The sequence below is a fragment of the Lissotriton vulgaris genome, chromosome 4_1 (assembly GCF_964263255.1).
Source record: "Lissotriton vulgaris chromosome 4_1, aLisVul1.2, whole genome shotgun sequence".
In the NCBI taxonomy this organism is placed as follows: domain Eukaryota; kingdom Metazoa; phylum Chordata; class Amphibia; order Caudata; family Salamandridae; genus Lissotriton; species Lissotriton vulgaris.
In genome coordinates, this window is record NC_141691.1 from 916,777,366 (window position 1) to 916,803,815 (window position 26,450).

Consider the following 26,450-nt stretch of genomic DNA (forward strand, 5'->3'; position numbering starts at 1 on the left):
TAAAACATTTAATTTAAAAAGGAACAAAATGAGGGGGTATATTATGCAATAGAAGGTATTATTAGTGCTGCAGAAAGAAAAATCAGGGCACATTTTGAGTGACTTTTCAAATCCTCTTCTATTTCATTAAAAAATTCTGACATGCAGTCTCCCAAAATGGCCACCAGAGACAAAAGAGCCCAAATGTAGCCCAAATATCACCCAGATGTAGCCCAAGTATAGCCCAATGACAGAATGTCCCAGAGTGTTCTAAAGAACAACTAGAGCGCTAACAGTCCTACTTATTACAAAGGTATGGCACACCTGAAGCCATCTTGATTGGAATAAAGTGGTAACTCTTAAAACATTTAATTTAAAAAGGAACAAAATGAGGGGGTATATTTTGCCATATGAATTATGATTAGTGCTGCAGAAAGAAAAATTAGGGCACATTTTGAGTGACTTCTCAAACCCTCTTCAATTTCATTAAAAAATTCTGACATACAGTCTCCCAAGATGGCCACCAGAGACAAAAGAGCCTAAATGTAGCCCAAATATCACCCAGATGTACCCCAAGTATAGCCCAATGACAGAATGTCCCAGAGTGTTCTAAAGAACAACTAGAGTGCTAACAGTCTTACTTATGACAAAAGTATGGCACACCAGAAGCCATCTTGATTGGAATGAAGTGGTAAGTCTGAAAACACTCAATTTAAAAAGGAACAACATGAGGGGGTTAATTTTGCCATAGAAAGTATGATTAGTGCTTCAGAAAGAAAAATTAGGGATCATTTTGAGTGACTTCTCAAATCCTCTTCTATTTCATTAAAAAAATTCTGACATGCAGACTGAAACATGCACTTTGAATACCAGCAGCAGACGTCCCTGGTGAGCAGTAGCTTTACTACAGTGATCTAATGTGCAACTAGAGTGCTGACATTCAGAATTTATGGCAAATGTGTGACACATCTGAATGCCTTCTTGATGGAACCAAAGTAAACAAGCATTGAAAATGCAATAGATCTCGCCCTCGTTTAAGTTAAAGCCATTCTGTTTGTAATGAGGTGGCTTTTTAGCTTTGCTTTTATTAGTGTTTTTTCAACTTTCATGTAAATAACATGCATCTGTATGCATATAAGTATATGTATGCATGCATTTATGTTTGTATTTATATAGATATACAGATGATATATGTTTATATATGTATATATATATATATATTCACTGAAAAAAACATAGGTTATAGACCATATATAGTTAGGAATTAGCATTTACAAAACCTTGAAAATTCACTGAAAAAACCATAGGTTATAGACCATATATAGTTAGGAGTTAGCATTTACAAAACCTTGAAAATTCACTGAAAAAACCATAGGTTATAGACCATATATAGTTAGGAATTCGCATCTACAAAACCTTATTTTACTCACACAAAACCATTGAAATTCCATATATAGTTAGTTGCACTAACTATATATCGCGCACCCGCAATCCACTGCTGATGATGTCACATATTACATCATTCATGACATGGTCAGTGACATCACTGATGACATCACTGATGACATCTCAAATGACATCACTGATGACATCACTGATGACAACATCCAGTGACTGTATGTTTCTGTAAAGTTAAAATATGTCTTACATATTGAAGAATGAGTGGATGTAGGATTTAGTAGGTGCATGACTGACTGTATGAGTGAGTGATTAAATGTGTCTCACTGAGTGCATGGGTTAGTGACTAAACTGTCTTAATTTGTGCATCATTATGTCTGTTGTTCTGTAAACTGTTGCATGTGTTGATAAGTAGCTATATGAGTAACTATATGGGTTATTGATTGGTTGCCCAAGTATTTGTATGGGAGACTGAGTGTGTGTGTGGGTGGCTGGGAGGTGTATGACTCTGTGCATAGATGTGTGAGCAGTTGATTCACTAGATGTATGGTTTCAAAAGTGCATGTGGAAACAGCTGTATGGGCGGTTGACTGTGTGCATGAGTGTATTGGTGAGTGAATGGATATCTCAGTGCTACATGTCAAAGTAAGTACATATGTAAAACACAGTACATGTGAGAGTTGACATATATAAATAACTGTGCATAAGAGCCAGTGAATGTGTGAGTGGCTGTATGGATCATTGTGAACTTGTATCAGGGATTGTATAAGAGAGTAAATATGTGTTAGTATATGTTTGAATAAGTAAAGTTTGTATAACTGTATAGTTGAGGAAATGGAGGTGTGATTGATTCTTTGCATCACTGACTAGGTGTGTGAGTAACTCCATGGATGAGTGACAGTCTGTGAGTGTCTGTTTACACTGATTGTATCTAAGGTTATATTAGAGTCTGAAGAGGTTCATCGTATTATCACATGAATGATATCATCAGTGATGTGATCAGTAATGTCAAATGAGATGTCATCAGTGATGTCATCAGTGATGTCATTTGAGATGTCATCAGTGATGTCATTTGAGATGTCATCAGTGATGTCATCAGTGATGTCACTGACCATGTCATGAATGATGTAATATGTGACATCATCAGCAGTGGATTGCGGGTGCGCGATATATAGTTAGTGCAACTAACTATATATGGAATTTCAATGGTTTTGTGTGAGTAAAATAAGGTTTTGTAGATGCGAATTCCTAACTATATATGGTCTATAACCTATGGTTTTTTCAGTGAATTTTCAAGGTTTTGTAAATGCTAACTCCTAACTATATATGGTCTATAACCTATGGTTTTTTCAGTGAATATATATATATATATATATATATATATATATATATATATATATATATATATATATATATATATATATATATATTACCTACTGGCGGTTGCCAGTAGGTAGTTATAGTTAGGATTTTTTTCAATGCAAAATCTCAAAATTCTATTGTAAATAACTTTGGCGCCGGTTGACGAATCTGCCTGAAAATTTCCTCAAATTTGCCTCGCGGAGCTCTGGTCCTTCCTAGAAAGTTTGGGGGGGATTCATCAAGCGGGGGCCGAGATAAAAGGGGGGTCCCAAAACGTGTTTTCCCCATGTTAATTTCCATAGGGCGGTCGACCTCACTTTTAGCCCGAAGGGCTGAATGGATTTCCACCAAACTTGGCAAAATTGTAGGGACTGGTAGCCCGATATGCCTTTGCTATGTCTCAAGATATGTGCTCCAGTGGTTTTTGAGTAATTTAGGTTAAAAAAAATATATATATCTATGGCAGCGCCCCGGTACGCGCACCGGGGAGCGCTCTGGGCGCGCCACGCGAGGTGCGCACGGAAAGCTGATTGGCTCTGGGGTGTCTGTAAACATTCGAAACAGTCCGGAGCGGCCGCCATCTTGTGTCTCGGTAGGATCGAGACACAAGAGGTGGGAAAAACAAAGGGGGAAATGACCATAAGGGGGCAGAGTAGATCCCCCTTGACCTCCTAGGTTTGATGTGGGGGCTATAAAAGGGCCCCGTGGGAGAAAAAAAAAATTTTTTTTTATTTGCGCGGGGGGAGCGCCCGGTACGCGCACCGGGGAGCGTGCCATGGGGAAAAATGAATGATAGAGTTTTAAAAAATGTAGCCTTTTTTTTAGAAATTGGAGGTAGTTCTAAAAAGAACTGTTTTTTTTCTTCTTTTTGTTGTTTTATATTTTTTTTAATGTTTTTTGAACATTTTGTACTTTTTTTGGCTTTTATGTACTATTTTGTATTTTTTTTGGTTATTTTTATGGAGAGAAACAAAAAAAAGGGAATTGAAAATGGCTCAACAGGAGCAAAAAAAATCAGGAAAAAATGTGGGGTTTTTGGGGCAATTGTGGTTGTCACCAGCAAGGAGGATGAGCTTTAGGCTCTGCTCACCATAGGAGATGGTCTTACCACAAAAAATACAGGTGACCCTAAATTCTCCAAATCGTGGTTGAATGCAAGGGATTTTCTCCCTTGTCTCTGGTCCCGATGGAGTGGGTTGTTTTCGTTTGGAGGTGCTGGGTGTAGATTGGGGAGGGTTGCTGGCCAGTTCTCTCATTTCTGCGGCAGCATAGTTGTTAGGGTGCTTGCGCTGCATGTGCCTTATCATGGTATTGTTCCCAAATGAATATTTTTTATTTGGGTTACCCCTTGAGAGTTCCGTGTCACAGATAAGGCAAGTCACCTTTGCCGCGTTCACTTTCTTTTTTCCCTCAGGGATGGAAAAAACTCCCATACAATGTGTGGCTTGGGTTGGTATGGGGTATTGTGTTCTTCCAGCCACCTCCTCCTGGTCCCCTCCTCCTCTTCCTCCTCCTCCTCCTCCTCCTCCTCTTCTTCTTGACCACCAATGTGATGTTGTGGTGGTCCTCTTGGTGGTGGTGGTGGTGGAGATGCTCCAGCTGATGCTGCAACTGTAGCCATTTCAAAGTACAAAATATACCTAAAAGATTTGAAAACAGGTCTTCCTCAGTCAAAGGACAAAGTCAGAATAAGGAAAAAAGGTGGGGTCTTTCATCATTTGGAAAAAAAAATGTCCTGAACCAATGAGAAGTGTTATTTTCAGGTCACAAGACTAGGGATTTCATCATTATGAAACCAAAACTGTTCTGCACCAATTAAAAGTGTTATTTTCAGGTCACATGCCCCGGGTCGCGTCGCGTAAGCGCGTCGGATGTTTCCGTTGCGCGATCGTATTCGCTCAAGTGCTTCCGGGTGCGCTTACGCTGTGCGTATTACGTGGACGCGGCTACGCGATACATCACGATGTTGTTTTCGTTCGCGGCAATAGCGCTAACGGGACGCTCTCCGGAGCGCGCCGTGGGGCGCTTAAAAAAACTACGCTTTCCGGGGTGCTCACCGGGGCGCGCGTCTCGAGCGCTCCAGGCCAAAAATTTTTTTTTTTTAAATAAATATACATTAAAAAAATTGTTTTAAATACAAATATAATATAGGATTCATTCATTTTCAAAAATATTACATTTCATAGCTATAGACATTTGCTATTAACAAAATTTTGAAATGTACTGAAAAAAACATAGGTTTGGGGCCTTATATATAGTTAGGAATTAGCATTTAAAAAACCTATGAAATTCACTGAAAAAACCATAGGTTTCACACCAGTTATAGTTAGCTGGAAATTTTACTGACATAAAAGCATTGAAATTCACTATAACTTGCGCGCCTGCAGTGCACTGCTGATGACGTCACATATTACATCACTCATGACATGATCAGTGGCATCACTCATGACATCACTTATGACACCATCCTTGTGACAGACTGACAGACCTCCTTTGGGTGTAATGTAACCCTTGAAACACATATTCAAAAATAGAAACTAACATTTTCAAAAAAATTGAGATACCCATACCAGTTACAACAACCAATTCAGTAATTCCTCCATCTATATACACATCCTCTCATTCAGCAACAGTTCTATATAGTCACTCATCATACGTAGTGATACACATTTACATCCTGTTACACACCGACAGTCATCCAAAAGTTACTCACACACATACTCACACATGCAAATAAACTATCGAACATCCATTTATTTGCATATACAGCTATACACACACTACTAAATTACTTCTAAGGAAACTTAAACATACTTACTCTCTTAAACAATCACTTATAGAAACACATACTTATTTAAACAGGAACTCTTTCAATCTCTCACTCTCACATATACTCACTTATATACATCAATACTCACATATACTAGATTAAAACATATGTAGTTACTCATAAAAACACTAGTGAGGCAGGCATTCACTCACTAACACACACATATTCACACTCATCCACCCATACAGTCCTGCACATACGCTGTCTTAAAAACACATACAAACAGTGAGTCAGTCACCAACCCATGCAGCCACTTATACACAAAGTGAAACACTGATACATATATTTAAAATATTTAAAAATTACTCGCTAATATATGTATTCACTAAGATACACTTTATAAGCCAGTTAACCAATCAATATTTTATTAAAAATAAACATCCATTTACACACTTATTTAAACATTTAATCATCCATCGACCATTACAAATACATATATAAAACATATTGATATTTCAGAAAGACACACATTCACTGGATGGTGTCATCAGTGATGTCATGAGTGATGTCACTGACCATGTCATGAGTGATGTAATATGTGACGTCATCAGCAGTGCATTGCAGGCGCGCAAGTTATAGTGAGTCCAACTAACTATAACGTGGGAATTTCAATGGTTTTACGTCAGTAAAATTTCCAGCTAACTATAACTGGTGTGAAACCTATGGTTTTTTCAGTGAATATATATATATATATATATTTTGGTTTAACACTAATGTCGGCTAGGACTATCCAAAAGGGAGGATTGTTGAAAAATATATATATGTCCATATAAATGTATGTGTATGCACTTCAAAGATATCATGCTTAGACCCCCTATCTGACCTTGAGTGGACAAGCTTCAACAGCTATTCTAAACCCGCTTAGAGGTCACTTTGCTTGTCCTGACTTCATGATAGCTCTTTATGTGATTGTGCAAGTTGCTTACACAGTGCCAAACCAGCCTTTCTGGTTTGCCCATATCTAGCTGTTTATAATTGGCATGATGCAGATCTTGCACATCCCTGTTAGCCACATTTGGCTTGGTGCCTTATTCTAGTTCATCTGACAAGGCATTACTAAATGTATAAAGCACCCAGAAACCAGTCATTCTGGGAAGAAGCAGTCTGAGAGCCCCCAAGTCCTTGCTAATTAGCAATGATGCATGCATTTGGTACCAATAAAATAAATTTCACTCTGTTTCTGAGCAAACCTGCTATGTCTGGTGAGTTTCATTCATTTGCTCCTGGGTGGGTGCCAGTATTTCCCCATCAGTAGCACTATGCGCTACTTTGCATAACTGAGGAGTACTATGGGTGGTACATGGATGTTCCCATTCACCGACCCCTGGATTATGCAGCTAATTCCAACCTACTAACTTTGGGAAAAAGGTATTGGCATCATGAAATTACACCTCATCGACGCAGGTGAAAAGTTGGAGAAAAGATTTTGTATCGCCACTTTTGCATGTGTGCTGCGCCATGTAGCACACATACAAATTGGTACAGTATTAATCTTTGTCAGCGCATAGAATTTTGTGCTGAAAGGGTACCCTTCCTGTATAAAACCTAAGCTTTATATCACACACACACACCCTTGCACTATGGTGTAAGCTTGCGTGCACTGGCCCATGGCAGTCTAAGGTGTGCTAGCCTAAGAGGAGAGCAACAGCACCATATCTTAATAAAGATGGTGCTGTTGTGCTCCCCTCTCCTTGCACTCTAGTGCAACAACTTTAGTGGCTGCACTGCATGAAAACTTAGTAAATCTGTCCCATTGGCTCTCCAGATAAAGCATCCTTAACCTAAAATGCCTACTAGGATGAATGCCATGTGACTCTAACACTCTGTATTATACAATCATTTACATGCCTATATTGCTCTTTGTCTCTGCACAATGGGTTTGTGATCAAAGTCGCTCTGACACTCTGCACTGGGATGAATATTGCTATAAAATACATGTGTGAGAGAGGCTAACGAGAGATGGGGCTCCATTAAAGGCTGGTAGGGAGCGAGTATGTGAATTAGTTAAAGGGTTAAGGGGGTTATGTGCTAACAATGATTGTTGGCACCCCCAATACTGAGGCCAGCCCACTTTCATAGGTATCTAGACGTAACATGTGACCCGTGAAACTTTGCTGCTGTGTCCAGCAGTGTGAAAAATACAACAGACAAATCTTCACAGACTGAAACGGCCTGACTCATTAGAAGGCAAGGAAGGTACAGGTGGGTAAAATAAATTGCAACTGCACTACCTAGAAAGACACACAGTTCAGTAGCTGGTCGCTCTTGCCAGCCCTGGGCCCCCGTGCACCTGCACAGTTGCACCACGGATAGTAATGTCCCTGATAAAAAGATCCATATTTTCTGTAGTTAGCTTGTGTGGTGCAGTGTCCAATGATACAACGTACCTCTGCTAATGTTAATAAGAGTAGCAGATGGTTTCATCAGCTCAAATTCCTTTTTCCCAATCATATTGTCTGTCTCTGATGTCATAGTAACTGCTAAAATCACATAATCAGATTGGCACAGCAAATCTTCCAGCTTTTCACAGAAGATGGCCTCAACAGACGTTTCCTCTTCCTGTTTTCTGAAAAAGAAAAAACGGAATTTAGACAATGGCATTGATGAAGAGTAATTTTATATTTTTTACTAGTTGTGCTGTATCAACGGTCTCACATACGCATGCACACACACACAAAATAAGGATATTGATAATAGCATATTCAATGCTGTAAATGGAGTTCACAGTGCACAAAACCCCATGGGTTACTCCTTCACAAATATGATGGATACCCCTTCCACCTTATTGCAAGTTCATTACATTATGTGGCACTTGTAATATGGTGGACAGGATAACTGTCACATTTGTAGTGGAGTAGCCCATTGACCCGTCTCTAAATTAGGCCCTATGGGGCTGATTTAGAGTCTGCGGTCAGGCTACTCTATCACAAGCGTGATGGAGTAATTTGCCTGCCACACTGACCTTAAATATTTAATCAATTGAGCCACCTCTGATGGAATACTTCCTCCAATGGCTCAGTGGTGTAGTGGCTTTCGGATATTACACCATCCACCCTATTTACGATGGACAGTTTAATGTCTTTTTTTTACCTGTCTGACAACACTAGGGAAAAACATGGTGGGGAAGCAGAGGAAAAAAACTATAATGACACTCAAACCTCGAGAGGAAATTCCAAGAGTGAGGGAATAATTAGTTCTTTTTAATTTTTCAAAAATACTCGCTTTGGAAGTTGGTTTTTGAAAAACTAAAAAAAGTTACAAATGTGGTGGGCAGCCATCAAAACCACCAGCAGATGTCCACCAAGCTTTTAGTACATTGAAAGAAACTCCTGTGACACTGGTTCCTATTTAATGTAGTAAATGACTCCTGGGTTGGCGAACATCTCTAAAGTTGATTGGTGTAGCCCTGATGGACTCTACTGCGCCCTCAAGCGCTAAATAAGGCTGTTAGTCATTTTCAGGTTATAGAGCACTTATGATCTAAGGTACAGGTGCAACAACATATTTTAAAATGAATGGGCTGCAATATTAATGGTGACATACTACACGCAGTTACTAAAACTGGAACCGAATTAATTTTCGATACCAAAACTTGTATATTTTCCATCATTTAGTGTAATCCATTAAAGAGTGCATGTCTCGTGAGCAGGAGGGAGAAAGAAAAGAGAATGCGTTCATCTACCAGACTGTAACCAGAATTTTCCCTACATAAAAAAAAGATTCTTGAAAAAACAAATTAATACTAAACACATTTTCAAATATTCATAGGCTAATGTAAGCAGCCTAAAACCTTTGGGAGAATCAACGTGCAGAGGGCCTGCATTGAGCCTTCAATGATTCCATGACTGCAAGTGTCATGAGCACATACTGTTCCGGACTGTTCTTGGAATTTGTGAAAACCACAGATTTTCCAGCTCAAGAAGGGCACAGAGATTTGTTTCATCCCTGGATTATCCCACTGACAGAGGCCTATCACCCTAGACATTGCCGGTCATCCTGATTTTGTAACTTTTGAAAATGTTCACATTTCCTTCTAGTGCTTAGAGTTTCAGAACTATCACATCTGAAGTCAGAGTTCAAACCTAATCCTTAAGTCTAATATTCGGGTTCCTACTGATAGACCAGTGTTACTTCTGGATTAGCCTGGTCCTGTTGTCAGTTGAGTGAACTGAAAATCTTGCCTGAGATGCACCAGTTTAATGATACAAAAACTTCAGTTTGTGATGCCCATGGTGGATTTACTCTGGGTGCAAGCCAAAAACCAGTAGAACCACAACAACTTCAACTTCGAGACAGTAACTCTGGTCTTCCCCACTCCCTGTGTCCTGACAGCGACCACTGGATGTCCATCTGCATCTTAAAAAGGTGTTTCAAAACCTGGGGCAGCAAGTCACTTTGCACCCTAGATATATTCCTTCCTGCTTGGGTTGTGATTTTTTTTGGGTAACTTTATTTTCACAGTAAGAGTCTCCATAGCAGAGCGTTCCCAAAGATAGATTTTCCATGAAGCAGCACTGCCCATCGGCCCTTACCTTAGTATTTGTTTGAGCCTTACTGTGTAGGTACTTCATTTTATTTATTACCCTACTTTCCTACCTGTAAATAATAAAGTTATGATTTTTTAACATTTGAGTTTAAGGAGTATAATTATTTTGTAAAAAAGTTTCTGAGTCCAACCACCTTCTAGAATAACTCGTGACATTTAGAGAAGATAAATCCAAACACAAGTTTTCTAGGGAAATAGAACAATTACATCATTCAGCAGGAAGAAATGTACACCTGGTATACCTCCCACAAATAGAGATGCATGGGCATGTCATAGCCTCAGAAATACTGTAAATTTCGCAATAAGTTCCAAGTTTTCTTCAAACGCAGAATAGCCGGAAGGTAGCCAATGTATTCTTATTATTTTTAATATGTGTGAATTCTGCGTTTAACATTAATTTTCAGCCACATTGTAATTTACAGAACACATGTTATTGGAAATGATTATTGTAATTTACCAGTGAAAAGCAACTACAGTTTAAAGAGAATAATGTTTTTATATCGCACATCGGCAGTTTAATTATTTCAAAAGAAAGATGTAAATTTCGAGGAAAAGAATGCGTAATCCGTATTGGTTTATATTTCTCCAAATCTTGAGAAGGAAACACAGGACAGCATTACTTATGAAACCGATAATCTGGCACAAAAATGGCGAATGTTAATTCAGTCAATTGTAATGTATCACCCAGTCAGTTTTTGAATTTGAAAAAAAAGTGCAGGGGTCCAAAGTTTGTATTAGGAACCTGCTGACGAATGCAGAGGTTGACGAATACCAAGTTTGCCTATTCTTACTTCCACATCATGCCTCTGCCTTGCTTACCCAATCTTCCGACCTCTGTATCTCACTTTTGCAGGTTCTTTTTAATTTCTGATTCCTCCCTATGTCGTGGGCTTCTTATTTTTTCTCTCTTCTTCTGTCTCCCTTTTCTGCCTTTATCTTTTTTACCCTGGATCTAAACTGTTGATGAAAAATAAGCCCCAGTCCCCTAAAATCTGCCAGTGTCCATCATCTGCTACCACGTCACAAATTACCACAAGTGTCTCCTGTTATAGACGTGGACCGTTGATCTGAGACTATCATCTTTTCATTCATTAGCAGGGATTAAAAAAATGAAACATGCGCAAATTAAGACCCCCATAATACGTTCTAACAGTAAGTAGTAACTTAAGACTTACATGCATTTTACACAAACAAGAGAGAATTAGCTGTGTGCATGAATGCACCGAAAGAGCCTAAACATGTGCTTTAAAATTTAGCTTCACTAATGGCCAACCTGCCTTTGCTTCAGAAATTATACTAAAAGAAGGGATGTACGTTGGTACAATGCATGCTTTTACCACGCATGCTGTAACAACGCAAGTTTTAAAACGCATTCCATTACAACGCATTACACTGGGGGGTGCTGGATAGTGAATATTTTAATTCACTATTCCAACACCAGTCCCCGTGGACACTAGGGAAGGTGTTGGATAGTAAATTAAAACTATTCCCTATCCTTGAGCGCCCCCCAGTGTAATGCGTTGTAATGGTTTTTGTTTTAAAGTCTGCGTTGTAATAGCACTGCGTGCTAAAAGTTGCGTTATAAAGGTTGTTCCCATAAAAGTAGTGACACTCAGGCATTTTGTGTCACAAAGTGAAAACATGAGCTCTGAAATTCACAGACTATCACCAGATGCTTTCCATTTAGCAATTTATGTAACCCATGTACAAGTATTTCCTAGCTTGTGTAGTTAGACTCTGTCTTCACTGTGAAAAATTTGATTCTAACCGAAAACAGAACCAGCTGGTGATTCAGTTCTTGCTCTTTTAGTTATCTTTTGACCTTCGAGATAAGCAAAGGAATTTTCTCTCTCTGTGTGAAGAGAATGGCATAACTTACAGCTGTGACCTTGGTCAGAGCTTTATCTCTGTACTTGTTGGTAATATTGAACGAAGCCTCATTTAATTCTTTGCTTTAGTGAGAATAGAAAATACTTTAAAAGTGCATTACCATGATTAATGTTTCTTTGCTTAGTTAAAAAAGATTGTTTTGCAGCTCATGTTATGTGTTTAAGCTATAAATAAAATGTCTTTCTTAAAAGGAAGGTTAGTAGATGAAATTGTATTAACTAAGATGCAGTGTATGCTGTGGGAAGGATCTTCGCCTGTCTGAGAGAAGACGTATGAATCTGCCTATGGGTGGAGGCATTCTTTTGGAGAATGCTGGATTCCAGTTGGAGAAAGAAAAGTTGTGTTACATGCTTTATAACATTATTCTTTGATAAACGCGTTCCTAGTTAGGAGTTTCAGAACACTTGCAGGAACTCTTTCAGAGCCCTTTGAGAGAGACAGACAGAAAGATTTACAGACGCAAGGCTGCAGAGGAGTTTCAGACTCCAAGGCAGAAATGAAGGCAGGAGAACAGATGTGATTTGTACATACAGGGAAGAAGGAGAGGGCAGACCTTGATTGAGAGCAGAACATAGGCAGAGGCAAGCAGATTAGATGTAGGTTTAGTTCCATTCTGACTTTTGCTTTGACTAACTGACTTTGCCCAGGCTTTTTGGCTCTGTGCTTTGTTTCCCTTCATGGGAGATTCTGCAATGATTAATTATTGATTTGGATTTATGCTAACTCACTCTTGCTTCTAGAACTCTTCAGGAGTTCTGATTGACTTCATTTGAGCCCCATTGTCTTAGAATCGGAATTCTTTGCTTTATGGAACGCGCTATTTGCAAATAATGATGCTTTGTGCTAACTTAGGGGCTCATTACAATCGTGGTTTTCCCCCATGCGGGAAAACCGCTGCGGACCCACCAAAGACCCACCGCCACATTAGGATGGCTGGTGGGTCTTGGTTTCAGTCCGCCGCTTTTCCGCCGCGGTCGGCTTACAACCGCGGCGGAAAAGCTCTAATATGGTGGCGGTGTCTCTCAGACACCGCCAGACATATTAGGATGGCTGTGAAAATATGCTTTTCCGCGGCGGCTTCTCCACCGAGGAAAAGCATGTGGATCTTCACCTCGGGGGCCCGTAGCGGGCCCCCTGGATGAAGGGGGGCTGGGGGGTGCACATGGGGGTACCCATGGTACCCCCCTGCATTTGTATGCAGAAATCGGCAGGCACCGTGCGGTGCCTGCCGCTTTCTGCATACAAATGCAATGTATGCATTTGTAACATTGCAGCGGGTGCAGCTTGAAGCCGCACCCGCCTCAATGTTACAAATAGAGGATGTGACCGCCAGGGTGGCGGTCACATCCTAATTGCACAGGAGCGAACTCCGCAGCCCATGCGGACGTTCCCTCCTACTCAGGGCTCGCGGACGGATGCAAGTCCGTCCGCGATCGTAATGAGCCCCTTAATTTTTCTGTTATAAATTCTGTAACCTGATTGATACCAGACTACTGAATGAAGAGTCAGAGATACTTATATTTTGACTGGAAAATAAATCCCTTTAAAACTACTCACAACTCTCATTATTGGCTAAAATGTTTATTTGCCATTTATGAATTAGTCATGTTTATGAAGGAGCTCCATGGTCATAAACGGTGGCAAAGGTCAATCAACCTTAACCTGAAAACAGGGTAAATGTAATTAGTGGTTATGGTGCAACATTTCCTAGATTTTCCAAAGAGAGATTACCGTGGGAGTTCCACTCGAACAGGATGGTAGCAAAGGTAAGGTTACAACACCTTGACCAGAAGGAGCAGAGCTTAGGTTAATGCCCTGAATGGAGCTACAAAAAAATTGCCCGAGTTAGAATAAGGCCCAAGCCCCAAAAAGTCCTGGTTCCAATGCCCAGAACTTGAAGGCTGGCAAAGCGGTGTTAGAAGGCGATGTGAGAACGCAGTTACTGAAGGCGGTGTGCATATTAATAGGGAGCAACACATTTGCGGTAACTTCTGATTGTGATCATTTCTGACTGTGTTAATTGCAGTTGCGGTAATTGCATTGGATTAGATTGTGGTATGCAGTAATTCCAGTTGCGGTAATGCCGGTTGCGGCAATTACATGGAGTATGTTAGATTGCAGTGATGATTTGATTGTGTGATGTCTTACGGAGTTGGGTTGAGAGTCGAGGGATTGTGGTTTTGGGCCAAACACAAGCGGTCCATATGATTTGTTTTTTTTTTTGTGTCAGGGTCAACGAGTAGCCTAAGATCCTGGGATAGATTTGTGGTGTAGAAGCCACCCTGTGCTGTAATATTCTGACCAGTAATCGTGGGAGTCGTGAAGCGCTGTCAACAACCCATTAGTGATAGGGGATGTGTGTGAGAGAGCTTGATTAGAGTCGTGTGGGAAGCTAGTGCACAAGGGCGGACCACAGTGATTCGAGTGGCCAACGCAGGTTGTGGGTCACTGTTTGTGAGTGATCTTGAGCGAGTAGATCCTACCAATTAGTTATAGGACTGTCCGGCCGTTCATGAGCAGATGGTCTGAGGTGACTGTCCAGTCGTTTCGTGGACAGACAGTTGAATATGTGACTGTCCGGTTGTTTGGTGGACAGACAGTTACTTGATTCTATGTGTGAAGTGCGTGAATGTGTAAGGAAGAGATTGTGAAGGAAGGGGAACCTCTGTGAGGGGGAAAAAGTGACATCAGAGTGTGCCGCACTGTGATAGGTCGGTTGTGTGATTACCATACTGAGATTGGTTTAAAGTCTTCAGAAATTTGTTGAATTATTGCATAAATGAAAGTTTTAGGACACTTCTGAGAGGTAAATCGACAAATTTGATTTGGGTCGGTGACGAGACCCCACCTGATAAAACGCCTGCACATTTTATGTTAACGAATTTGTTTGTTTTTTAGTGTTTGTGAATTCGCCAATGGTGCAAGGTTACTGAGAAAGAGGGTCCTTTGAGTTTTTCAAAATATGGTACTTTTGCACTGCAAATTATTGACAAATTAAGAGAAATGTCTTCTGAAATAAAGTTACCATCTAGAGCCGAACAATTTGAAGCCTTAAGCTTGTAGAAAAAGACAGTAAGAGACAAGAAAAGGGAGGACGAAAGGGTAAAGAGTCAGATTCAGAAGAAGGAAATTATAGAGGATAAAAAGCCTCCAACCGATATTGAATCAGGGGCTGGAATATTGGATGCTTGGTTAACTGAGTGTCCTCTACCTTATGTGGTCCTCAGTACAAATTATTTTTAACAGTGTAGCAGCAAGCACGACAGTGGCTGCTACTTCTGTTGAACCAATTGAAATACAGATTGAGAGAATTTTACAGACATTTCAGATTGCCCCACCACCTATTGATTCGATATAGACAGTGATACCGCCAGGTGTTACTACTCCAATTGTGAATGATTCAGTAAAAATACTATAAGCTGTAGCTGCACAAACAATGAGTAGACAAATTTTGTCTGTCCAAATTAGTATGGTCTCAAGAAGCTCAAAGAACTGTAGAAGAAGTAATTACTCCAGTGTTTACCTCGACATCTCAGAATTCACAGATTATGGAACAGAAACTGCCCATGACAGTTCAAGCATTGAAACCTAGAGGAAAAATTATCTTTACAACACCAATAGCAAAGGGAGAAATACGTTTAATTGAAGATGTGATTTTTCAACCATGGTTTGAGGAAGTATCAGGGATTAAAAAAATAGAGAGCATGGTAGAAAACATTGACCCAGAACCCAAAAAAGAGAGTCCACTTAATGTTTCAAATTTTAAAATTCAACTTATCAGAAAAGGTTTAGATGTTGAGAATTTGAACCAGTATCAGGAAAAAGACTTAATTTACTTGATTAAGGAAAGTACAAAATGTGCAGAAACTACATGTGACAGACTCACTGATTTGGCCCGAAAAAACGAATTTGATGTTTCAGGAAGTTTTCCATTTCAGAAAAGTTTCAGGGTACAGGTGGAGGATGAAGCAATTGAGACAACGCATTTTACACAAATGCGATTACACATTATAGAATTGGTGAAATACATTTGGGAACGGAATGGTTTTGAGAAATTAGGAGACAAGTGTGCAAGGAAACATGAAAAGAAAAAGAAACCACCAGACCTAGCAAGGAAATGGGAGAAGAAAAGAAACCACCAGACCTAGTTGAGGAAAACAATGAACAGGGTGAGGGAGAAGCTTCAGCTTATCCATTGAGAGAAATAATGGGAGAAGTGCATGTACATGTGCCACGGGACAAAGGTGAAAGTGCAGCATTTGTGAACGCATTTCCAAAATTGTGAGACAAACCTGTGCAGACCACACACGTTGATGGATTTATTGAAATCTAAAATGTGTTGTGGATTAAATTCAAAATGTTCTTTGACACTGCAGAGCCAATTGAATTGTGGTCTGAATGTAAAGTTGTTGTGCAGGGCCAAGTGAGGAGACAATGAGAGAGTCTTGGACTAATGCACCATCTTCTGTTGTTATGGAGGAAAATGAAGCAGTGATTACTTTTCTGAAGGGCTGAGTGCCACCAAAAGGTCTTGATCGGGTAAAGATCAAGAGATCCTCATAAGAACTAAAAGAATCGGTTCATGAATTTCGTGAAAGTGTGTGTCAGGAGTTTCAACAGCATAGCAGGAGAGAGTGTCCTGATGTCAGTGAAATGAGATTCTTTGTGTCTCAATTTGTTATTAGATTAATGATTTTTGGTCAGATCGGTATGCACCTTCAGCAAAGAGTGGTTGATTGGCAAAGAAAGTTGATAGATGGGATTGCGAAGAATGAAGGTGAGATACAAGGTGTGGTTTTGCAAGCAGGAGTACAGGGTGCTGAAGGAGGATTTGATGTTTTACAGGACAGAGATAGAGGAGTTTTGGGTAGTCCAAATTCGGGTATGGGTCTCAATGCTGAAGAAGACCTTTTGCCATCTTTGTAACAGATTTGAGCATTGGAAGAGGAAGTGTAGATTAAAAACTGACGCAGTAAATGGAAAGGCACAAATACAGGGAGAAATGCAGATGCAAAATCTGCTAGTTCAGCAAAAGCAATTGTCAATTCAGAAACGGGTAACAATGACACAAGTTCTGCAAGCTCAGATGGTTCCGCAAAATATGGGAAACCCTGACATTAACTTAAATCAGTTGTCCAAAGCAAATTTGAATTCTTTTCTGAACCAACATCAGAACACATTTCAACAGTCTGCTGTATTTAAAAGTGACAGTTTTAGCCCCAACATTTCTGATATCACCAGATCCATTGTGAGAACAGTGGACGTTCCAGACCTACCTTACTTAGGGAAAAGGCCCAAGTTGTAGGAGTTCTAACTAGACAGATTGCAAATTCAGTTTTAGAGAAGGTGGTAGCAAAATTAGGTTAATTTGAGGAAAGTTATCAAATTGTTCATTGTGACTCGAGCACTGTAGACCTGCAAGGAAAACATTTGTGGTGCAAGTTAAAGTGCACAACTTACTGTACATCGGAAGATACTGAATGTCAGACTCCTGTTGAGGATGTACAGTTTAGAATGGCCCAAAAAGAGACAGCTGAAGGAGTGGTTTCAGAAATGACAGTTGAAAAATTACCCTCTGATTTGGAAGAAACATTGAACACAGCAGTATGTGAGTTCACAACGAAAGATGTCGAATTAATAAAAAGTGCGGAACCAGTCTTAGTCAAATTAGAATCAGATACCATGTATACAGCAACACCATCATACAATTTGACACGAGAGACAGTTACAGGAATTTCACCCGTAATTGAAGATAAACTGAGCAAGAGACTTTTGGAGGAATTGATTGGAAGTTCTTGTAACTCTCTGATCACAGGTTTACAGAAACCCAATAAGAAGTACAGAATAGTGCAGAAAATTAACAGCATAGTTGATCTGTATTGTCCTATGGAACTGAATTCAGCCAATATACCTTTTCAAATTGCATGTACTGAAGAATGGCTTACTGTTATTGATTTTTGTCAGGTTTATATCATAATGCCATTAAGTGAGGATAGTCAGAAGTACTGCCAAAAAGGAGATCAATATCTGGGGCACATAAAATTCCCTGGTGGCTAAGTATTTACTGAGGCTGACACAAGGATGTGTTTGATCCGCTTCCATTGGACAATGATTGAATTAATGCCTGCCTAGAGTCGAAAGAGAAAATGTGTTGTGCCCCGGCACTAGGGATGCAAGTTTATTTAAAAGAATATACACCAATTTGCAGTGAGAGGGAGTGCTGCACTCTCTCAGTGCCTGTTCAAAACATGAAGATGTTCAAAAGTCTTTGACCTATTTCCCAATGACCTCTGACCCCAACGTCATAGAAATGCACAGCTGCCTTAACTTAGTAGCTGTGGTTTGTCAGTTACAATATGAGTGAGAATATAATGATGGAATGTCGAGAAACTGAAACGGTTTCTTGTTTTGTGGAGTTGTTACTGAAAAATCTTGTGATTCAAACATGACTAAATTCAAATGTATTGAGTCTACTGCCAGTAAAGGAAATTTTTTATAATGAAGCTGAACCTGAATGCCAAGGTGTTATGGATCAATGCATGAAGCCAAAGTTAGGCATTAATAATGAACCCCTGATTCAGCCCGATCATGTCTATTTTGTAGATGGCCAATGTTTACAAGAAGTCACCTCAGCACAAGAAACAAAATTGAATGCCCTTACCATAGCATGAAGTCTAACTGTTCAAATGGGAGTAACAATTGTCATGGGAAAGATAGATGCTAATTCGGTTGCCCAATGTAGTGTCCTGCTAGCCTACACATTTAAGGGAAATTTCACGTGTGAATCTGAGAAGGACAGTTTATCCAATGTTGATGTCAATATCGTACACTTGTGAAGAGTTGAGGGGTGTAGAAGAGAATGTTTCAGAGGCAGAACAAGGTTGCATCCGAACAGATTTGGAGAAAAACGCAAATGACATCCAAATGTCAGCTGATGGGAGACCAGTGTTGCCAAGGCAGTTTGTTGTTTCCGATGACACAATTCATGCATGGACATACACACTTAGAGAGGGATTCAATGAAAAGTCTCTTTAGAAAGTATAGGTACCAGAAAAATTTTAGGAAGCTTGCAGAAGAAGAGTGTCATTGAGATGTGACCTGTCACTAAATGATTGCAGGGAAAAGTACACACGCTACATTGATTCAAATAGGGAGTCACATGGGGAGATCAATAGAGTGCAAAGGAACATCATCAAAATGCCCGATTCCTACACAACCAGATGAAAAACACATGGCAGCAAATGTGTCATTGCAAAAATCGATCTCCAGGTATAGATTGCCAGTTTCTCTGAAATCAGATCATAAGACCCACTCTATCAATGAGTTTCAAACATAATCGAGCAACATAAAGACATCATAGAGTCTCGCTTTGCAAAAGTCTGTGTCTCAACATCACTGGAGTGGCTTGATGATGTAACTGTAAAAGCACTTGGGACAATCACAGGTGAGAAGATAAGACATTGCTGTTAAGGATTGGCTGTTGTTGCACATACAGTGTCATATGGCTATGTCTGAACTGGGGTGGCGTGGTGAGCAAAATAACGATGGATTAAACCCAGATCTGTGACTGTGGGTGAATGTTTGACAATGTTCAACATTCCATCCATCATCTTTTTGTGTTGCATTTTCACCCTAAGTGGGAAGGGTATGCCCAGACGTGGGTCCCGTGCTCACTACGCAACTAGAGTCATGCTATCCTGGCTGATGAGGGCTAAAAGCCCGAAACAAGTCCTAGGATGCTTGATTCCGGTCCAGGGAAGACATTGCCCGGCATTCGGTCTGGACTGTTCCCATGAGGCACAGGATCAAGACTGATTTGCATATGGCTACGTCTGAACTGGGGTGGCGTAGTGAGCAAAATAACGATCGATTAAACCCAGATCTGTGACTGGGGGTGAATGTTTGACAATGTTCAACATTCCGTCCATCATCTTTTTGTGTTGCATCATCTTTTTATGATGCACATAGTTTCTCACCAAATTGCAGCTGCTACATGAAAACTGCATAGTGAACGAGGAGACAACCTCTATCTGAGAGATGATGTTGTGATCAAGAACGACGTTCATAAGACTTGGTTAAAACAAGATGGAAAAGACTGTTCAAAGTGATCCTGATCACAACGATTACTGTGAAGTGTGGTGGCCTTCTGAACTGGGTGCATGTCTTCCATGCTCGTAGGGTGTCAAGATTTCAAAGGATACAAGCCAGCTTCCACGGGAACGAAGAGGAATCCCCTTAACCTCCAGAAAACAGTACCAAGAATGCAATATTAAACACACTCCTGACAGCTGTTCCCTAAAAGTATGGGGGAAAAATCCAAGGAGAGTCCACCACTCTCCCCATACGAGGGGTTGAGACAATAGGGCGGATGCAGGTATGGCAGGTGTAGTCAGTGCTGTAAGAAAACAGGACATGCAATAAAGACCTACACAATATTCAAAGGGCACCCTCTCTAAATACATGGACATGTGCTTTATACAAAGGTCACTTACCCCAATAAAGTCCAGGTGTTGTCTTAAGAAGAGTCCTTGTTGAAAAGCGTGGTCTGGGAACATATGATGCCAGATCTAATGGAGCAGGACTCAGGAAAGGACACACACACTCACCAAACATACACAAAAGCAAAGGGAGAGGATTTGAGGTGCACTGGCCGGCTATTCTGGGGGGGAGGGGGGGGGGGGGCAGAAAGCGGAGCAGCTGCACACTCAAGAGGAGAGTCACCCGGCCCGGGAATTGACACCAGGCAGAGCGCTCTCTCTCATCAGGGAAGAAACTAACTAAAGAGGAACTCAAATATGCCTGTCAGCAGCAGGGCTTCTAAAACAATGGAGTAATTCCCAAATGACCATCCGGTCGAGCGAAATCGCCAGTATGCACCAAACTAGAGTAGCCTTGGTCACAGCAAGAGGAGCTATTCCGCCGAAGAACTCCGAGCACCAAAGGCGGGGCTAAAAAGGTTCCCGGCGAGAGCAAGACACTACTCTCCGGGCTGGGCGGTTAAAGGGAGAAGAGGAAAACCCCCCGGGGTCAGACAACCCAAGGAGTCTGGTAAAGGACTCAGAAAATGAGAGGCGACAGAATCGAAGCAGCGAACTCCACGGACAAAAGCCTCTCGGAATAAGGAAGCAAGGAAGGGGGCGTGGTACCGGAACAGTAAGCCAAGCAATGGCTACGTTTCGACGCGTCCCTTTACATGGATAAGGGAGCGTCTACAAAGTCTCAGCAGGTGCGAGTATTCAAGCTGTAGGGACTGGGTAAAAAGGACACCGGGGAGCCTGAGCATAATATACACATGTCAATGTCTTCCCACACGCCCACGCCTTGCCATCCTAACAGTACCCCTCCTCAAAGACCTATTGACCGGACCTGGTTTAGTGGGGTGTAAAGTGTGAAACCTTCTGACTAATCTAGCAGCATGGACATTCTCTGCTGGTTCCCAAGATCGGTCCTCAGGGGGGTAGCCCACCCAATCAACGAGATATTGAAGTTTACCCCTGGATCTCCAGGAATCCAAGATTTTATGCACCTCATATTCTTCTTCTCCATTAATTTGTAAAGGTGGGGGTTGGACCTCTGGTAATACAGGGGGTATGTATTTCTTAATTAAGGAGCAATGGAAAACAGGGTGTATCTTCATTTGAGGGGGTAATTGTATTTTCAAGGTGACAGGGGTTATTACCTTTTCTATAGGAAAAGGTCTTATAAATCGAGGTTGGAACTTCCTAGACCCTTCCATTCTAAGATTTCTAGTGGATAGCCACACTTTTTCTCCTGTGGTATATGTGGGTTCTATCCTTCTGTGTTTGTCTGCCTGTGCTTTCATGGCTTCTTTCGCTTTACTCAATTCCCGTTTAGAAACCTCCCATACCTCTTGGATCTTACATGGTGTTCTTCTAGTGCAGGGATGTCCTTCTCGTCTTTGTGCAGTACTATGGGTAACATTCTCAGGTGTAGAGCAAAGATACAAAAGAAGGGAGAGGTGCCAGTAGCGGAGTGTTGCGAATTGTTGGAAGCGAATTCTGCTAATGGAAGAGCCTGAACCCACGTGGATGACAGAGAGGTCAATAAACAACGTAAATATTGTTCAAGGGTTTGATTGGTTCTCTCAGACCGACCGTCTGTTTGCAGATGGTACGCAGTCGAGAGCCTATGATCGATGTCTAGAATGGAACACATACCTGCCAAAACTTTGATACAAATTGGGGGCCCCTATCTGATATTATGACGGAGGGCAACCCATGTAGACGTACTACGTGATCTAGGAAGATGTGAGCCAATTCTTTGGAGGTAGGTATCTTTTTTAACGGAACAAAATGAGCCATTTTTTATAGCATATCCACCACTACATAGATAGTGTTGTACCCTTGACAATAGGGAAGGTCAGTAATAAAATCCATAGTTCTGGAATGCCACGGTGAGGGAGGTACAGCTATAGTCTTTAATAACCCTGTAGGTGCACAATGTGAGGCTTTTTGTCTTGCACAAATGGAACAGGACTGAACAAACGTGGCGATATCTCTGGTCATATTTTCCCACCAAAAACAACGTTGACACAAGTTAATGGTTTTACTACTTCCTGGATGCCCGGCTAAAGAACTGGTATGACACCACTCCATGATTTGCTGTTGTAGAGCCGGAGTGGGTACATACAATTTATTGTCATGGTAATACAACCCTTCTCTGATAGTGTTTAGAGAGTCCTTTTCCCACTCCACCTGAGGGATTGTACTAACTTGGTCATTTAGTTCATCAACGAACTTCTTATCCTTATCTCCTACACCCAGGATTTTATTTTCGGGAATGATAGGGAGGGGATTCTCTCTCTCCATATCAGTAGGATGTCCTAACCTTGATAATGCATCCGCTTTGCCATGCTGAGGGCCTGGGCGATAGATGATAATGAAGTCGTATTCACTGAAAAAAGAAAGCCAGCGTATCTGTATGGGAGTGAGTGCTCGTGCAGATTTAAAAAACTGTAGATTCTTGTAATCCAAATAAATGGTGATTACGTGCGGAGATCCTAGTAAATGATGTCTCCATTCTTGGAAAGCTAACTTGATAGCTAACAATTCTCTTACTCCAATGCTGTAATTTTGTTCGGCAGGTAACAGGGTCTTTGAAAAATAGGCTATGGGATGCATATGACCGGATTCTGTATCTCTTTGTGACAGTATACCTCCGACAGCATATTGTGAAGCGTCGGCTTCTACAAAGAAAGGTTGCGTATTGTCAGCGTGGTGGATTATGGGCGCTGTGCTAAATTTGTTTTTTAACAAGCAAAAGTGATAGTTTTGGGATTGGAATCACCGAATCAGAAAAGTGATCTATGAAACGCCGATAAAAATTGGCGAAACCTAAGAATGACTGGACTTCTTTAATAGAAGTAGGACTAGGCCATTGGAGCAATGCTTTTACCTTTTTAGGGTCTATTTGAATGCTATTAGGTTTGATGATGAAACCCAGAAAATCTATTTCCTGGGTGTGAAAGGTACTCTTATCCAACTTCGCAAACAACTGGTTTTATTGGAGTTTCTTCAATATCTTTCTGAAATTAATAATATGGTCTTGTTCATTTTTGGAAAAAATAAGAATATCATCAATGTATACAATGACAAAGATGTCTATGTATTCTCTCAGTATGTCATTAATAAAATATTGGAATGCAGCAGGTGCATTGCACAATCCGAAAGGCATGACAATACTCGTAGAGGCCAAATTTAGTTCTAAATGCCGTCTTCCACTCATCTCCCTGCTTGATTCGGATGAAGTGGTATGCACCTCGGAGATCTATTTTGGTGAATATCTAGGCGCCTTTAATTTGATCAAGAAGAACAGGAATGAGCGGAAGCAGGTATTTTTTTTTTTAGTTACCTTATTTAAGGCTCTATAATCCATAATCCAAGCACGCTTGGAGACCCCCTTCTCTTTGGTCTATAAAAAACAAAGGAGAGGACACTGGGGAGGTAGAGTGTCTGATAAAACCTTTTTGAGTCATGTCTTCTAAATAGTTTTTTAAATATTCAGTCTCAGAAGGGGTCAAGGCATAAATACGACTACAGGGTAGCTGGGCACCTGGAATTAGATCAATGCGGCAATCGTAACTATGATGGGGTGGTAGTTTTGTTGCTTCTTTTTCACTGAAAACATCATGAAACTCGGCGTATACTTCGGGGACACATGATGCAGCGGCCGCTGTTTGGACGGCACAATATAAAAGATTGTTTTGTTCACTGGCTTCTTGATAGCAATGAAGCATGCAGTACTGGCATTTCAGAGTCACAGTCCTATGGGTCCAGTCTATTTGCGGGTTATGTACCCGCAACCAAGGAACACCTAGTATTGCCCCGAAATTAGGGGCATCAATCAAATCAAATGTGATGTTCTCAGAATGCCCATTACTAAATACAACAACCAAAAGGGGAGTTTGATATGTTATCAAGCCAGAAGACAATTCTGAACCATCCACCGCACAAATAGGTTCTGGATGTTTTTAGGGACAAAGGAGATTCCTATTCTTTTGGCAAGCTGTATATCAAAAAAATTACCAGTGCCCCCTGAATCCAACAAAATAGACATATTATGTCTTCGTGGTTCTAAATAAATTAACGTGATGTTTAAGGTGAAATGTTTTACCATTTTTTGCCTCAGGAATTTGTTTATGGAGATCTGTTGGTTGTACTTGCCTGAAGAATCGATCTCTCTGTTCTTCAAGCAATCTAGTTTTCCGAGACCAAGGTACCACTAGCTACTGTTTTAGGATTTTTGGGACGTACTGGACACTCTCTGGCGTAATGTCCCCCTTTTCCACAATACAAACAGAGATTGTTTTTTCTTCTTATATCATTTTCGTCAGCTGAAAAGGGCCCTCTTAATCCCCCTATTTGCATAGGTTCCGAATTGTCTTTAGTTTTTTTTTCCCGGTGCGTAGCATGACGTATTTGGGTACCCCTATGCGGGCCACTCTCCTTTTCTCTCATGTAGTCTATGATCTAGTTTCACAGTTAGTTCTATGAAAGCTGGACAATCTTCTGGGGATCTACAATTTGCGACAGTAAATCCTTCAATTCATCGCACCATCCCCTGTAAAACAGAGAGGTTCTTTTGTCCTCAGGCCAATGTGTTTCTGCAACTAGTCTGTTAAAACTAGTTATGCATGACAGAAGATCTTTGAGATTTAAAAGGGCATTATCGCTGGCTTGCATATATGTATGTTTTGCAAACAAGCTTCTAATTTTTTCTTGGAACAACGAGAAATTATATAATAAAGGGTCACTGTTTTGTACCAGGGGAACTACCCATTCAGTTGTGTTCCCTGCCAAATAGGAAATGATGAAGGTGACTTTAGCCGAATCGTCAGGAAATGCTGTGGCCTTACATAAGAATTGAAGCTGACATTGGTTCATGAAAAGGATACAAGCCAACTTCCACGGGAATGAAGAGGAATACCCTTAACCTCCAGAAAACAGTACCGAGAATGCAATTCAAACACACTCCTGACAGCTGTTCCCTAAAAGTATGGGGGAAAAACCCAAGGAGTATCCACCACTCTCCCCATGCGAGGGGTTGAATCAATAGGGCGGATGCAGGTATGGCAGGTGTAGTATGATGACATAAAAGAAACAACCAGCCGACATGTGTTTCGTCAAGTGGGCAGTGAACCCACGACTCTTCAGGGCTGGGGGTAGAACAAAAGATATAGGGGCCGATTATGATGGCGGACGGACCTGAGTCCGTCCGCCACCATAGAGTAGGAGGGACCGTCCGCAGGGGCTGCGGAGGTCCCTCCGTGCAGATTAGGATGTGACCGCCAGGGTGGCAGTCACATCCTCAATCTTTAACATTGCGGCGGGTGCAGCTTCAAGCTGCACCCGCCGCAATGTTAAAAAAGCATGCACGGCATTTGCATGCACAAAGCAGCAGGCATCGCGCGGTGCCCGCCGCTTTGTCCATGCAAATGCAGGGGGGTACCATAGGTACCCCCCCATGTGCACCCCTCAGCCCCCCGTCACCAAGGGGGCCCGCAACGGGCCCCCGAAGGCAATCTCCGTATGCTTTTCCACGGCGGAAAAGCCGCCCTGGAAAAGCATATGTTTTCCGCTATCCTAATATGGCTGGCGGTGTCTGACACCGTCAGCCATGTTAGGGCTTTTCCGCCGCGGTCGGAAGGCGACTGCGGCGGAAAAGCAGCGGACGGATTTTGAGACCCACCGCCATCCTAATTTGGCGGTGGGCCTTCTGTGCCTCCGCAGTGGTTTTCCCGCATCCTCCGGGCCAGCGGTGGCTTCCGCCGGCCCGGAGGATGCGGGAAAACCGCGATCCTAATCAAGCCCATAGTACGGTATAGAAAATATAAATATGAAATGTTGGCTACAAAGAGGTGAATAGCGCAGAAAAACACCTCCTATAATAAATGTGTGAAGAACATACGGAAAATGGAAATAGTGA

The 26,450-nt window shown here is 41.2% G+C and overlaps 1 protein-coding gene across 3 annotated transcripts in view; it reads right to left on the reverse strand.

Moving 5' to 3' along the window:
• LOC147722720 (uncharacterized) overlaps positions 1-26,450 on the reverse strand; it is a 366,241-nt gene that overhangs the window by 91,664 nt on the left and 248,127 nt on the right. For all 3 annotated transcript variants that reach the window (XM_086965197.1, XM_086965198.1, XM_086965199.1), the window contains one exon: positions 7,957-8,135. In XM_086965197.1, coding sequence (XP_086821323.1) covers positions 7,957-8,135 — 179 coding nt within the window. The remainder of the gene's footprint in view (positions 1-7,956; positions 8,136-26,450) is intronic.